Source organism: Nerophis lumbriciformis, linkage group LG03 (genome assembly GCF_033978685.3).
Source record: "Nerophis lumbriciformis linkage group LG03, RoL_Nlum_v2.1, whole genome shotgun sequence".
NCBI lineage: Eukaryota > Metazoa > Chordata > Actinopteri > Syngnathiformes > Syngnathidae > Nerophis > Nerophis lumbriciformis.
The window spans coordinates 60,760,265-60,777,844 of NC_084550.2; the positions used below are offsets into that span (position 1 = coordinate 60,760,265).

At 38.9% G+C, this 17,580-nt stretch overlaps 1 protein-coding gene across 5 annotated transcripts in view; it reads left to right on the forward strand.

Moving 5' to 3' along the window:
- eefsec (eukaryotic elongation factor, selenocysteine-tRNA-specific) overlaps positions 1–17,580 on the forward strand; it is a 42,769-nt gene that overhangs the window by 12,707 nt on the left and 12,482 nt on the right. For all 5 annotated transcript variants that reach the window (XM_061940621.2, XM_061940628.2, XM_061940614.2 and 2 more), the window contains exons 3-7: positions 4,219–4,426; positions 4,506–4,602; positions 8,073–8,237; positions 10,202–10,825; positions 17,353–17,509. In XM_061940621.2, the coding sequence (XP_061796605.2) occupies positions 4,219–4,426; positions 4,506–4,602; positions 8,073–8,237; positions 10,202–10,825; positions 17,353–17,509 (1,251 nt within the window). The remainder of the gene's footprint in view (positions 1–4,218; positions 4,427–4,505; positions 4,603–8,072; positions 8,238–10,201; positions 10,826–17,352; positions 17,510–17,580) is intronic.

Here is a 17,580-nt window from a genome sequence, read left to right on the forward strand (position 1 = left end):
ATATATATATATATATATATATATATATATATACAGTATATACTTGTTCATTGCATTTTAAACGCATAGTTGACAGGATTTGCCAAAAATGCATCAAAGGCTGTTTCCCCAACAAGTAATAAATACAAATAAAATACAAATAATTAAAAAAAGAGAAATCACAGACAGATATTAACATAAAACCACAGACAGTTGCATTCCTTAATGGCCCAAGAGAGATGCAACAAACAAGCGCACAAAACGCTCATCAATCACCCACATTTCAAATGTGTTTCAATCGGGGTTAATTTGGAGATCAGTCTCTCTGACATATTAAAGTTAAAGTTAAAGTACCAATGATTGTCACACACACACACTAGGTGTGGCGAGATTATTCTCTGCATTTGACCCATCACCCTTGATCACCCCCTGGGAGGTGAGGGGAGCAGTGGGCAGCAGCGGTGGCCGCGCCCGGGAATCATTTTTGGTGATATCCTAGAAAATCACACCACAGTTCTTGAAACTTTGCAGAACAACCATTCAATGTCAGCCTAATCTTTTCCAGTTTGAGAAAATATATATAATTTAAAATAACTGAGTCATTTGATTTCAGGATGAAAAAATCTTGAAATGATATGTAAAATTATTTTGTAAAAAAAACAAAAAAATTTTATTTGGAGCAGCAGGAATAACATTAATGAGATTTGAAAAAACATATACATTAATAAGTAAATACATCGACCATGATATACTGTGTATATATATGAATGTGTTAAATCCAGTTATTTAGGATAGATACAGTTCATATTTCAGTTAATTTACCCTTTTAGTAATTCAATGTATATAAGAATTTTACAGTGTTTGCAATATTCACAAAAAAAGCAAATCTTGTAACTGTACATGGTATACTTTGTAAGAATATTGCAATTTTTATGGGATTGTTGAGTGGAAGTGCCAGAAACATTCAATGGAATCAAATTTGGAGCAGTAACAGTATACACAAATACATAATAATCAAATACCATAAATTATTTAAAAAGATGTTTGATATATATTGTGCATTAAAGATGGAGGTCAAAATATCTTAAGCTATCTGAACAAAACATCCACAGTTTAGCTTTGTGTTCTAGGTGACAAAGCAAATTGATATCTCATAATATGGCTCATAAATAACATATTTCCTTTGCATTCAGAAGCCAATAAAAATGAGTCCAGTTTGCACTTTTTGACACCCCTGGTCTATATACAGTACAGGCCAAATGTTTGGACACACCTTCTCATTCAATGCATTTTCTTTATTTTCATGACTATTTACATTGTAGATTGTCACTGAAGGCATCAACACTAGGAATAGAATAGAATAGAAAATACTTAATTGATCCCTGGGGGAAATTCAGCACCACAGTTCGCTCACAATAGACAGTAATAATAATAAATAATATAATATATTATATAAATAATATAAATATATTCTACATATACTCTACATTTAAGTGCAGTCAAGGAACATATGCATTATACAGTCTGATGGCTGTCGGTATGAAGGACCTCCTGTGTCGTTCCGTGTTGCATTTTGGGAGCCTGAGCCTTTCACTGAACGTGTTCATTCTCCCCGCAAGGTCCCAGTGTAGTGGGTGGGAGGTGTTGTCCATAATGGCTAGGAGTTTTGCTAGACTTCTCCTCTTTGACACCACCGCCAGAGAGTCTAGCTCCACTCCCACCACGTTCCTGACCTTCTCTACCAACTTGTCCAGTCTGTTTGCGTCCCTCGCTCACAGCCCGCTGCCCCAACAGGCCACGGCGTACAAGAAGGCGCCCGCCACCACCGACTCGTAGAACATCTTCAACATCTTTGTACAGACGTTGAATGATCCTAGCCTCCTGAGGAAGTAGAGGCGGCTCTGTCCCTTCAGTGTTTCCCACAGGGTAGGCATCTATTTGTGGTGGTGTGGTCGAGGGGCGGCGGCAGCGGCGATGACCAAGAAGAACGCAGAGTTGGAATATAATTACAACCCTTTATGTACATATTTATATACAGATTTGAACAATTAGTTATTCACTGAAATATATTTATTAATTGTGGTTCTTACAAAAAATATATCTTATAAAATATAAAAGCTAAAATGTCTCTTAAAGCTCTGCCCCTTTAATTAGTGCACACTAAATAATTTAACTTTAGCCTTCTACTACAACCATATTATTTACCAGCAACATAAAGTGAAACAGAGGCAGAGGTGTCCTGCCACAGTCAGTCAACCTCCTCCTCCTCCTCCTGCTGCTGCTGAACAGGTCGCACTGGAGCTAGTCGCTCTATGTTTTGTCGTGGTCCTCTCTATAAGGCACATAAGAATATAAATTAGGACCCTTTTCATGAGAAAAGTGCATTTCTGATCTGACCCTGCTTTATTTTTCAGTGTTTGCTGAGTCTCACCTGTTCCCTTTGCCCTAATTTTTCTACTTGCCCGACTTCTCAAATCTACTTGCTCCAATATTTTTACTTGTCCTGCCTAGGTTTTTTGCTTGCTGTGTAGTGCTCATGGCTTATATCTTACTAAAATCCTTCCCGTTGACTATTTACAACACTACACAGTATTTATTATTATTATTATCTATAATTACATTTAAATGGCATTGCATACATGTAAAATTAAATGCTATTTCACATTATTTGACCAGTAGCAGTTACACCCATCTGAACAGGTCAGCCACATGTTTAAAGCCCGATCACAGTTGAAATCTTGAAATAAAGGGCCTTTAATGGCCAAAACATTAACCTGGACAACATTTTAACAGCTGGTTGGCTCAGATTTTATTCTTTTCATTGCATTCACATGCTGCAGTGGACAGTGGACATTTTAGCTTGAGTATTAATGCAGTATCTGAAGCACCGTCTCCACGTGTGTTTATTGACAACAGGGTTATAACCTGGACACGTTAGCTCGTCGGTATGAAAACAGGTGATTGTTATTACGTGCGTCTGCCCCGGACCCCGAGTCAAACAGCGGCGGTGTTAATGAAGCAGCGTCAGGCTGCTCACCGTCAGTGAAACGCTCGGTGAAATCGCGGATTAACGTTAAATATATGACGAGCCGCGAGCGATGCAGCTATAACCTATCTACCTATAACATATATTACCCTCGTATTTTGATCCCGTCCGTCCGTCCCTCTTCTTCTTCTTCTTCTTCTGGCCCACCAGGTGAATTAAGTGCTATTGGCGGAGTTACAATGCATAGTAGGCTACCGCCACCTACTGCACCGGAGTTGTAACTACAAGGTACATTCACAGACAGAGTCCCATTGCTTTTATGAGCGGTCGAGCGAGTCAAAAGCCGAAAAATCCATTTGTGGCGGACGTAATTCTTTGGTGGTGGGCCGCCACAAATAGATGAATGTGTGGGAAACACTGCTTCTTGTAGAGTGCCTCAGCGTGTTTTGACCCATTCAGCTTGTTGTCCATGTGTACTCCCAGGTATTTATAATCCTCAACCATGTCCACATCCACCCCCCTGATGGAAACAGGGCTCACCGGAGTACTATGAATGAACACATGTGGAGTTATGTACTTAACAAAAAAAGGTGAAATTACTGAAAACATGTTTTATATTCTAGTTTCTTCAAAATAGCCACCCTTTGCTCTGATTACTGCTTTGCACACTCTTGGCATTCTCTCCATGAGCTTCAAGTTGTAGTCACCTGAAATGGTTTTCACCTCACAGGTGTGCCTTAACTGGGTTGGTTCGTGGAATTTCTTGCTTTTTCAATGGGGTTGGGACCATCAGTTGTGTTGTTAATGAGAAAGGGAGTCCAAACTTTTGGCCTGTATTGTATATATAAACTATTCTGTGAATTACGAATTCTCGCTCCCTCATCATTTTGACATGTTATTGTATGAGCTGCATTGTTGTACAGTAAGTGAAGATGTTACAAATATGATTCAGTGGAGCGCACATGTTCGACATTATGCTTGGAAGGAGAATGCAGCGATTGGGGTATATATTATTAACCCCCCTTCCCCTCTGTGGTCCCAAACGGGGAAATGACAGGAAGGAGATGGAGCCAAGTGGAAGCAGAGAAAAGCGGCGAGCGCAGGAAAAGCAAAGTCAGGAAAGCGAAGCGAGCGTGCGGCAGCTCTAGTTTCAGACCTCTAGCCCTCTTTGCTGTTTTCCTTGGACGTCTCCGTCTTTTCCGCGTTGTCGTCCACGTCACCCGTCACCGTCTCACACAGTCCTGCTCTTCCAGGGGCCCAGATAATCGACCTGATGATGCTGGTGGTGGACGTGGTGAAAGGAGTGCAGACTCAGACTGCCGAGTGTCTCCTGATCGGACAGCTGACCTGTCCCCGCATGGTGGTCGTGCTGAACAAGACCGACCTTCTGCCAGCCAGCAAGAGGCAGACTGCCATTGAGAGGATGACCAAGAGACTCCACAAAACGCTGGAGAACACCAGGTGTGCATTGTGGACGCCAATCTATCAATTAGAAAGAACCCTGGAGTTTCTTTTACCACATCTTTTTTTATTTCTTTAGATTTAAGGACTGTCCGGTGATTGCGGTGGCAGCCAAGCCTGGAGGCCCCGAAGCTCCTGATGCAGAGGAACCGCAGGGGGTGTCAGAGTTGATTGAGGTAGAAACATGCCTCACTGAAGCCCTGACAACTCATTTAAAATGGACTTTTTAGTGATATTTTGACAGCATTAAATCAAACTTTATTTATGACGTGCTTTTCATACATAAAACAAATGCGAGTAAAAGTGCTCGAGAGACTTAAAAAACAATGTCCCATCATTAAACACGCATAAACACATGAATACATGGCTGAGTACAGAGGAGCCAGGTGAGGCAACACTTATCAAACACGACAGTCCAATAATGACTTCCTAGAACCTGTTTATGACTAGAATAGAATAGAAAGAACTTTATTGATCCCTGGGGGAAATTCAGCACCACAGTTCGCTCACAATAGACAAGAATAATAATAAATAATATAATATATATGATATATTATACATATAATATAAATATATTCTACATATACTCTACATTTAAGTGCAGTCAAGAAGGAACATATGCATTATACAGTCTGATGGCTGTCGGTATGAAGGACCTCCTGTGTCGTTCCTTGTTGCATTTTGGGAGTCTGAGCCTTCCACTGAACGTGCTCATTCTCCCCGCAAGGTCCCAGTGTAGTGGGTGGGAGGTGTTGTCCATAACGGCTAGGAGTTTTGCTAGACTTCTCCTCTCTGACACCACCGCCAGAGAGTCTAGCTCCACTCCCACCACGTTACTGGCCTTCTCTACCAACTTGTCCAGTCTGTTTGCGTCCCTCGCTCTCAGCCCGCTGCCCCAGCAGGCCATGGCGTACAAGAAGGCGCCCGCCATCACCGACTCGTAGAACATCTTCAACATCTTTGTACAGACGTTGAAGGATCCTCGCCTCCTGAGGAAGTAGAGGCGACTCTGTCCCTTCTTGTAGAGTGCCTCAGCGTGTTTTGACCCATTCAGCTTGTTGTCCATGTGTACTCCCAGGTATTTATAATGCTCAACCATGTCCACATCCACCCCCCTGATGGAAACAGGGGTTGCCGGAGTACTCCTCCTCCTTCCCAGGTCCACAACCAGCTCCTTGGTCTTCATCACATTAAGCTGGAGGTGGTTCTTTCCACACCATGTGACAAAGTCCTCCACCAGTGCCCTGTATTCCTCATCATCACCATCCTCAATACACCCCACTATCGCAGAGTCATCAGAAAACTTCTGAAGGTGGCAGGACTCTGAGTGATAATGGAAATCGGTGGTGTAGATGGTAAAGAGGAAGGGGGAGAGGACTGTGCCCTGTGGGGCCCTGGTGTCGCTGACCAGCCTGTCAGACACACAGTCCTGCAGTCGCACGTATTGTGGTCTGTCAGTCAGGTAATCAACAATGAGCACCAAACCTGAAAATGTATCATCTTCCTCACTTTTTTGCGCCATTAGTCCACCCCGTGTACACTAGGGATGTCCGATAATTCGGACTGCCGATATTATCTGCCGATAAATACTTTAAAATGTAATATCTGAAATTATCAGTATCCGTTTCAAAATGATCGGTATCAGTTTCAAAAAGTAAAATGTATGACTTTTTAAAAGGCCGCTGTGTACACGGACGTAGGGAGAAGTACAGAGCACCAATAAACCTTAAAGGCACTGCCTTTGCGTGCCGGCCCAGTCACATAATACCTACGGCTTTTCACACACACAAGTGAATGCAAGGCATACTTGGTCAATAACCATACAGGTCACACTGAGGGTGGGCGTATAAACAACTTTAACACTGTTGCAAATATGCGCCACACTGTGAACCCACACCAAACAAGAATGACAAACACATTTCGGGAGAACATCCGCACCGTAACACAACAGAACAAATACCCAGAACCCCTTGCAGCACTAACTCTTCCGGGACGCTACAATATACACCCCCCACCCCCACACACACACACACCTCAACCCCGCCCACCTCAACCTCCACATGCTCTCGAGAGCATGTCCCAAATTCCAAGCTGCTGTTTTGAGATATGTTAAAAAAAAAATAATGCACTTTGTGACTTCAATAATAAATATGGCAGTGCCATGTTGGCATTTTTCTCCATAACTTGAGTTGATTTATTTTGGAAAGCATTGTTACATTGTTTAATGCATCCAGCGGGGCATCACAACAGGATTAGGCATAATATTGTGTTAATTCCACGACTGTATATATCGGTATCGGTTGATATCGGAATCGGTAATTAAGAGTTGGACAATATCGGAATATCGGATATCGGCAAAAAAGCCATTATCGGACATCTCTAGTGTACACCCACCACTTGAAATAATAACAATAATAATAAAACATTTCCTTTAGAAGTACTTTCCTAATAACTCAAAGACACTTTACAATAAGCAATGAAAGTAGAATTAATAGAATACAAACAAAAAAAATACATACAGAAATGAGTCATTCACTTAAAACAGAAAACAACAAAGCTTTGAATTAAGTAAAAGCATCAAATGTTAAAAGCTAGATTAAAAAGGTGGGTGTTGGCATAAGTCTTAAAGGTAGACAGGTGTGTAAAAAAAAAAAAAAAGATAAAAAAGAAGAGGCTTTGCTACACATCTTAAGATGAAATCTGAAGCTCTGCCAAGTGTCTATCAGTGAGCTAGCAAATACGCTAACCTGGCATGAGCATGGGTGTATTGGAGGGTTGTCCTGATTCCAATATTTTGGTACCGGTACCAAAATGTATGTTGATACTTTCCGATACTTTTGTAAATCAAGGGGACCACAAAAATGGCATTATTGGCTTCATTTTAACAGAAAATCTTACGATACATTAAACATGTTTTTTGATTGCAATCAAATAATGATTTTGGCAGTAAATAATTTAGTAAACATACTAGAAAACTTAGTAAGTAAGCAAATGGGTTACAAAAGCTCCAAATCTGTCTGCTGACATCTGCAGTAACATATTGTGTCATTTTCCATTCTATTATTTTGTCAAAAATATGAGGGACAAGCGGTAGACAATTGATTATTCATCTATTTGTTCGTTTACTGTTAATATCTGCTTGTCTGTTTTAACATGTTCCATCTACACTTCTGTTAAAATGTAATTAGCATTTATTCGTCTGTTCTTTGGATACTTTACATAAGTTTTTGGCTGATACCACCAACTTGGGCATCTGATACCAAGTTGTTTCAGGGTCATACATTGGTCATATTTAAAGTCGTCATGTGTCCTCGGACATATTTCCTGAGTTTATAAACAAAATATAAATCAAAAAAAGGAAAAAAGATTTTGTGGCGATAATAAATCTCGATGTAATCCTTGTAGTATCAAATAGATACGGCTCTTGTACTTGATATCGTTACAATCGATATTTGTGTAGACCCACCCTTTTGTTTACATGGAGGAGCGCTTTTCCATTGGACAAGTACTTGTAGACGACTTTAAAGCCTACAAATCTTTGTTGAAAAATATTCCAAAATGAAACCATTATTAGTCCAAGCAAGTGTCATTTAAGTCTTTTATTTTTATTTTTAATTTGACATGTTTATCTTCTGCTTCGTCCCAGCTATTAAAAGAGCAAACGTATCTCCCACAAAGAGACCCTGGAGGCGACCTGCTGATGGCCGTAGACCACTGCTTCTCCATCCGTGGCCAAGGAACGATTATGACCGGGACCATCCTGCAGGGGTCGCTGGCCATCAACGACACTGTGGAAATCCCAGCTCTAAAAGTAGGCAACTTTGACCTTTTATTTACTCACTAAACACTAACCACTTTGAATATTACTGACTTGTGTTTGAAACGGTTTTGCTTATTTTCTCATCACTGTAAATTGAGGCTTGAACATTTGAGTATTTTTAGTCATTTGCCTGGTTGTGATAGGAGGAGTGGAATGAGACAGCTGGCAAGATAGAACTAGGAGTACTGTACATGCAACATCAAAGGTGAACCAAACAGTTGTCATTTTCACCTCATGGTGGCAGCAAATTAAAAGTTATTTTTATTTCTATTTAAGTCAGAGCTGTTGCTACTGATGATGCAATGATTGATGATTGTCAATCTGTCAAATATCCCAGATGTTTCTTTGATTGTGATAGGTTTATTTTCATTCTGTCTTATTTTGACCCTTTTTGAGTGTATGTAGAGAACTTAAATCCATCAGTGCCAATAATAACACAGTACAAACTATATAATACAGTAATATGCAAGAAGAATACCCGGTTTCTTTACTAGTAATTTTCAGAAAACAGAATACATGTGGGGCCTCACCTACTTCCCGAACATCAGATTTTCTGGAACATGTTCTGCTCACCTCACCCCAGACTATGTTTACTCTCTCAAAGCAAAAATGAGTTCACTTAGCCTTTCACTGAAATTAGCAAAGCAGGTTTGGGGAAAAAAAAGTTTCTTAATTTTTGTCATGCTGATGTGCTTCCGTACATAAGTCATAACTGCTGCTCTGTTGTGTCTTTTTCCCCACATATTTAATCATTTTACAAACATTATTATTATCATTTATAATATATTAATTAGTTCTATATTAATCATATTGATTTAATTAATTCAGTATATTTTATTATATTTATGTAAAGGAAAAAAGTCATTCTTAAAATTGTATTGAGTTCAATTTGAATATGTTTGAGATGATCGTTATTATCATTATTTATTATATTTACTATTTATATATTATTTATATTAATTTAATTAATGGATTATATGTAGTTTTTAAGATTTATCAGAATCAATTTTATTGGAAAAAGTATGTTCATCACACCAGGAATTTGACTTGGTGCTGTGCTCTCTTTGTTCATTGCAAGAGACAAATAAAAACTATGAGAGAGCTCAAAAATGTGATTTTTTTAAAATTTGTATTAATTCATTCAAATATTTTTTTTATTTATAAATTCTGCCCCTTTCTTAGTTAAATATTTATTAAAGTCCATAAATAAGATTGTATTTATTTAGTATTAAATATGTTTGAGATAAAAATCATCATTATTACCATTATTATTATTATTATTATTTAATCATTACCGTTATTTATTATATTTTAAATAAATCTTGCCCCTTCTCTAGTTAAATCTTGATTAAACTCCATTCTTAACATGGTGTTTAGTTTGTATCAAATATGTTTGAGATAATCTTCATTATTAATATTATTATATTTATTATTTAACATTACCATTATTTATTATATTACATAATTTAAACATTTACAGTATTTTAATTAATGGACTATAAATATTTATTTAGTTTGTATTGAGTATGTTTGAAATAATAATAATAATTATTATTATTATTATTTAAACATTACCATTGTTTATCATGTTAATTATTTATGTATTATTTAAATTAAATAAATAGGCTATTGTTTTATTTCTTCAATTAAATAAATAGATAATGCGTTTTCTTTTTTTTAAAAATCTTGATCAAAGTCTATTTTATAAAATTTATTTAGTTTGTATGAAATATGTTTGGGATGATGCTGATGATTTTTTTTGTCATTTCCATCATCACAGTTACATTAATTTAGTTAATGGACTATATGTATTTTTATTTACTCATTTAAATAATAATGTCTGCCACTTTCTTAGTTAAATCTTGATTAAAGTCCCTTCGTGAAATGTGTATTGTTTCGTTATTAAATGTGTTTTCATGCTTAAGTTGTGTTGTTTTGTCTCCTTCTCTCATCAGGTGAGCAAGAAGGTAAAGTCGATACAGATGTTTCGGAAGCCGGTCTCGGGGGCCATGCAGGGAGACCGCGTGGGTGTGTGCGTGACCCAGTTTGACCCCAAGCTGCTGGAGCGGGGCGTCGTGTGCACCCCAGGCTCCCTGCGCACCCTCTACGCCGCCGTCATCTCGGCCAGAAAGATCGGCTACTTCAAGGGCTCGCTCTGCACGCGGGCCAAATTCCACATCACCGTGGGACACGAGACCGTCATGGCAAGGGTGACCTTCTTCGGCCTCCCCGAGCGTTGTCCGGACACACCCGACCTACAGCCGTGCTCGCTGGAAACGGCCTTCTCCTTCGACAGGGAGTACCTCTACCAGGAAGACTACGTCGCCGGCCAGGGAGAGCCTAGTCCGGCACCCGACCCGGAGCAGTGGGCCTTGCTGGAGTTTGAGCGTCCGGTTACGTGCCCCTTACTCTGCCTGGTGATTGGCTCCAAGCTGGACAGCGACATCCATGCGAACGCTTGCCGCTTGGCCTTCCAAGGACGTCTGCTGCACGCCTTTGAAGATAAATGCTACGCTGAGAGCAGCCTGCCTGGCCTGCTCATCTACAAGACCAAACACAAGGAGGGACAAGTGGAGCGGGTGAGTGGTCGCTCAAAGGCCTTCTTTTGTCCTCCTGTTCAGTCTCGCTTATTTCAACGTTTCTCATCGCCGCTGGCGCAGATAAAGTACCCATTGTGTGTTCACAAACACACATGTACACACAAGCAAGCGTGCACTGGTGAGCGGCCTTAGAGACGTGTCTGTGTCTGTGTCTGCGTGTGTGTGGGTGTGTGTGTGTGTTCTCGTATTCCTAGCCTTCTTGAGACATCAACAAGGAAAAGTACCTTCCATATGAGGAGGTGTGAACAATTTAGGACATACTGTAAATCATGGTCCCAATATAGAAAACCATTGCATCTAATAGAGAATGTCTCATTTGCACCCCTGCTGGTGAAATCTATCAAAATGAGGGTGGTCCCAAAAAGGAGGGATTTTTTTTAAATTGACTGTTTGTCACTTTTAAAAGTGCTCCCCCTCTGGTCAACATATGAAATAACATGTGTGTGTAAAAATTTGAAGTGGCCAACATATGAAATAACAAGCGTGTGTAAGAAATTGTAACGCCCCCCCTTTGGCCAAAATTAATAAAAGAAAGAAAATAAATATTTATATGGAGACATACTGTAATAACTTGAAGTAAATAATGAAGATTAAAAACCAATTACAAACATAAAAAAAGAAATGAACTAAAAGCAGTCTTTTTCTCATAATGTGACGACTTTTTTCTTATAATCGGGAATCATTTCTCATGTTCTTTCTACTTCTGTAATATTGCAATATTTTCTCGTAAAAAAATATTACTTTTTTATTTAAAATTATTACATTTTAATGCAAAATGGTGACATTTGTCATATAAAATTCTGACTTTTATCACAATATTGTTGTTCGGGTAAAATGGTGACATTTTTTGAGTGAACTTGTGACTTTTGTCATAATTTTGCCAAGCAAAATTCCGATGATTATTATAATAGTGCCAAAATGTTTAAGTTTTCTTATAAAACTGCGACTTTTGTTGAGTAAAGTTACGACTCTTTTCATAAAATTGCCAACATTTTAAGCTTTCCTTGTAAAATTGCGATTGTTATTGAGTAAAATTCCAACTTTTATCATAATGTTGCACGAATGTTCAGTTTTCCTTGCAAAACTTTCACTTGCGTTGAGTAAAATGACGACTTTTTTTTATAATACTGCCAAAATTCTAAGTTTTTCTTGTGAAACTGTGACCTTTTTCTTGTGAAATTCCAACTCATTTTTCACAACAAGCTTTTTTTTATTTGCATAGTATGTATATATTGTTGTAAATACACATCTTTATATATCTAGAAAGGGTGGTCCTAAAGAGGTAGGCATTATTCAGAGGTCTCAAGAAGGTAACACATACAAGTGTGGGTGTGTGTGCGTGTGCGTGTGCGTGTGCGTGTGCGTGTGCGTGTGCGTGTGCGTGTGCGCTCCTTAGAACGTATGCTGTGACACAGAGGTGTGTGTGTGGGTGGGTGGCCGCCTGACGCCACTCGGTCCGTCTAGCTGTCAGAGACTGGCGCTGTTTGGACACACCTGAGCGGCACAGGTATACCCACATGGCTCGGAGTTCAGGTGATTGTTCCCCGCGTCGCATCTGACTCAACAGTTCCCACTCGCTGACTCAAAGCGTAAAAGTCTGTAGTCGGATTTTGCAAGAACTCCTCAAATGATTTTGTAGCGCCGTGGCACTAGCCACTACTTTATGGTCAGGATCTGGATCTTAAATTATAATCGCAGCGGCCACCTGCGTGTTATCCTCTCTGAACCATGAAGTAGCCTGCTAATTATATATCAATAATAAATATAGAGATGAATCAATAAATACATATTTTGTGATGGTTACAACAAGGAGAATAAAACAAATATGTTAAGGGTATATTTTATTCATATAAACTACATTTGATGAAATAATGTGTTTATTTGTGTATTTTGAGTATTCATGCATGTAACTATATATTAAATATACTACAATATAATATACACTAAATTAATTTTGTTAAATAAGGTCATGTATTCTGTTATTATTTTTACTTTTGGACACAAACCATGTTTTTTTTTTGTTGTTGTTGAAATTGTATAGATGGAGAGTATTTCTGGTTGTTGGGATCGAATTTAAAAAAATAAAAGAACAAACTGATGCACAAACAAACCAATTTCTAAAGTCATGGTGTTGTTTGCACAAAGTTTGCACAGCACTAAACCTTTTAAGAAGCAGCGTCCTTTGCAGTGGACATTTGTTTGAGATACACATTTCAAGGAAGAATATGGCCTGTTATGCGAAACACAAATGTCCACTGCAGAGGACATTTGTGTTTTCATTCAAAATACAAAAAGCCTTTTTTAATAATAATTATAATGGATTAGATTTAAATAGCGCTTTTCTATCGACTAGATACTCAATCCTAAGCACTATTTTGTTTGTAACTGGAGGATTTTTTTTTAAATTATTTTATTAGCCTTTATTTAATCAGGTAAAATCCCATTGAGATCAAAGATCTCTTTTCCAAGGGAGACCTGGCCAAGAGGGCAGCAGCAAGGTTACATTAAAAACAGTAAACAAATACATAAAACATCACATTTACAACATTAAAACTTGCTCACATGACACATGTGCATACAGACAAGGTAGACTGTAATCCTTTCACAGAAGCTTTAAACTCATTCAACGTAACTAGGGTTTGAAGTTTAATGTTCGATTGTAGGTTATTCCAAGCCTTCGGTGCTGAAAACCTAAATGCTTTCTTGCCCAGTTCAGTTCTTACTTTGGGGACGACAAATTGCAGAACATTCATTGAACGAAGATTGTGACTTCCTTGTTTCTTTGTTAAAAGACAAGACAGATAAGATGGAGTGATACCCAGAATGGTTTTGAAGATGAAAACATACCAATGATTGAGGCGTCAAGCACATAAAGATTTTACATTCTGTAACAATGGCGAGGACAGTATTTTGCAATTAATTAAAAAAATAAAATAAAAGATACATTTTGCCGATACTTAAAAAATGTTTTCAAAAACATAAATAAATATTTAATACATTTTTAAATGTTTACAATAAAATGTAATAAATATATAATATTTTATAATAAATTTTTTACAATTTCTTTTTACATAATTAAGAAATATCTTGCATAATATTTAAAAATTATCGTAACCCCTTAAAATAAATCATTTTAGTGCCATAATTAAAAAAAAAAAAAGGTTCCAAATTGCTATTAGAAAGATTTGATTGTGTCATTTACCACTTTAAAGTGCCATGTGTCATCCTAGTTGTACAAAAAAAAATACAGGGGGTCCCTGCAGTCTAGTTGTATAGGAAAACAACAATATTTAATTAGAAATTGAAAATAATAAAAATAACATTCAGTATGACTACTTTGCAAGAATACTTGTGAACTCGTTACTCTCTGTATTCAGTGTAAATATAACTGTACATAATGTATAATATAATACATCTCAACAGTAAACAACATTAGAAAGAAGCAGCACATCTCATTAGGCGTGTTGACGAGGTCATGTACAGGTCCGGGGGTCAAGTGTGCAACAGGTTTCCTGCCGTTTGCACCTCCAAGGTGTTGACGGCTCCAGTTGTCATCTCTCAAGTGAAACAGCGCGTGCAAGAGGTTGGTCACGTCACGTGACATTCGCCGGTTACGGCCCGCACGTGAAGCGTGTGCGTGTGTGTGTGTGTGTGTGTGTGTGTGTGTGTGTGTGTGTGTGTGTGTGTGTGTGTGTGTGTGCGTCGAGTCACATTACTGACATTGTTGAGATAGGACGGCCACATCCAGTCGCTATTCCTACGGTCTGTCGGACGTCTATAGCCACTCGTATGGTTTCTTTTTGTTTGTTTTTTCCATTTTATCAGCGCATCAGTCACGCTTAAGGGATGTCAGGGTCAAATGTTCAAGACTGAATGAGGGTTAGGCAACAACAACAAAAAAAGAGGAGAGCTTGTGGCGGTGGAGGAGGCTTGGAGACAGAGCGGTGCCCTCCTGTTATCAGATTAGTGGCGGGTTAGATCGACTTAGTGATGGATGATAAGCAAGGAATACAAACAAATATAGCATAAAATGTGTAAGAGGAATGAGAGACAGCCAGGCGGCAAGACTGGAAGAATGCGGCCGGGGTGGGAGGGGCGATGAGGGCGCATGACACAGGGTGAGCTGTCCTCATTTTCACACCTCTAATTGAATTAATTCAAGTTCAAGTTTCAAGTTTTATTCGTCACATGCAGAGTACACCACAGTGAAATGCTTTTTTCCCCCCATGCTCTTCAGATATTGCGTACAGTGGGATCCAAACACTAGTTACAGAATCTAATACACTAAATACAAAAAAAAAATAAAAAGATTTGAATAGCTCTGATGTACATTAATTACAAGACAATAAGTTGCACAATAAGTTACAGTAGTTATGGTAGAGGTATCAGTACGTGTAGAAGTACAGTAATCACATACAGTACCAGTGCAAGATCAAATAGTATAACAGTATATACAGTATAGGAGGCAACAAATATTAAGGTGTCTACTAGAGATGTCCGATAATGGCTTTTTTGCCGATATTCCGATATTGTCCAACTCTTAATTACCGATTCCAATATCAACCGATACCGATATATACAGTCGTGGAATTAACACATTATTTAGCCTAATTTTGTTGTGATGCCCCGCTGGATGCATTAAACCAGGGTTTTTCAACCTTTTTTAAGCCAGGGCACATTTTTTGAGTTGAAAAAATGCGGAGGCACACCACCAGCAGAAATCATTAAAAAACTAAACTCAGTTGACAGTAAGAAGTCTTGGCAATTGTTGGATATGACTTTAAAGCATAACCAAGCATGCATCAATATAGCTCTTGTCTCAAAGTAGGTGTACTGTCACGACCTGTAACATCACGCCGTGACTTATTTTGAGTTTTTTTTGCTGTTTTCCTGTGTGTAGTGTTTTAGTATTTGTCTTACGCTCCTATTTTGGTGGCTTTTTATCTTTTTTTGGTATTTTCCTGTAGCAGTTTCATGTCTTTCTTTGAGCGATATTTCCCCCATCTACTTTGTTTTAGCAATCAAGAATATTTCAGTTGTTTTTATCCTTCTTTGTGGGGACATTGTTGATTGTCATGTCATGTTCGGATGTACATTGAGGACGCCGTCTTTGCTCCACAGTAAGTCTTTGCTGTCGTCCAGCATTCTGTTTTTGTTTACTTTGTAGCCAGTTCAGTTTTAGTTTCGTTCTGCATAGCCTTCCCTAAGCTTCAATGCCTTTTCTTAGGGGCACTCACCTTTTGTTTATTTTTGGTTTAAGCATTAGACACCTTTTTACCTGCACGCTGCCTCCTGCTGTTTCTGACATCTACAAAGCAATTAGCTATTGGCTGCCACCTACTGATATGGAAGAGTATTACACGGTTTCTCTGCCGAGCTCTAGACAGCACCGACACCGACACTCAACAACAACACATCATTTGCAGACTATAATTACTGGTTTGCAAAAAATATTTTTAACCTAAATAGGTGACATTAGATAATCTCCCACGGCACACCAAACTGTATCTCACGACACTAGTGTGCCGCGGCACAGTGGTTGAAAAACACTGCATTAAACAATGTAACAAGGTTTTCCAAAATAAATCAACTCAAGTTATGGAAAAAAAAATGCCAACATGGCACTGCCATATTTATTATTGAAGTCACAAAGTGCATTTTTTTTTTTAACATGCCTCAAAACAGCAGCTTGGAATTTGGGACATGCTCTCCCTGAGAGAGCATGAGGGGGTTGAGGTGGGAGGGGGGTAGGAGGTAGCGGGGGTGTATATTGTAGCGTCCCGGAGGAGTTAGTGCTGCAAGGGGTTCTGGGTATTTGTTCTGTTGTGTTTACGTTGCGGATGTTCTCCCGAAATGTGTTTGTCATTCTTGTTTGGTGTGGGTTCACAGTGTGGCGCATATTTGTAACAGTGTTAAAGTTGTTTATACGGCCACCCTCAGTGTGACCTGTATGGCTGTTGACCAAGTATGCATGGCATTCACTTGTGTGTGTGAAAAACCGTAGATATTATGTGATTGGGCCGGCACGCAAAGGCAGTGCCTTCAAGGTTTATTGGCGCTCTGTACTTCTCCCTACGTCCGTGTACACAGCGGCGTTTTAAAAAGTCATACATTTTACTTTTTGAAACTGATACCAATAATTTTGAAACCGATACCGATAATTTCCGATATTACATTTTAAAGCATTTATCGGCCGATAATATCGGCAGCACGATATTATCGGACATCTCTAGTGTCTACAGTTCTTTGGCAGTTGAGTAGTAACAGTAGTATGAACAAAGGCAATGCAACAGTATGACTTCTTTATGCTCTAGTTTTTACATTGAATGAACAGTATTGTAGTCTGCTAATTACAGTGGTAAGTAAAGTGATTCTTGTGCCTGCGGTTTTGTGCAATTGTGATAAAGTGTTAATCAGCGATGCAGTTGAGCAGTCTGATGGCTCATCAAGCTCTTCCACGCACGTATGTCATCCATTCATATCCTTCCTCATTCTTTCACGTGCAGGTGACCGACGACTACACTGTGATTGGCCGAAGCCTCTTCAAGAAGGAAACCAACCTGCAGATCTTTGTGGGCTTGAAGGTCACGCTGTCAACCGGCGAATCCGGCGTCATTGAGGGTGGATTTGGTCAAAGTGGGAAGTTCAAAATCCGGGTGCAAGGTAAGGCCGCTTCACTTAGTCGCACCCAGACTTTACATGTGCATGTATTCAATATTCATATCGATACACAC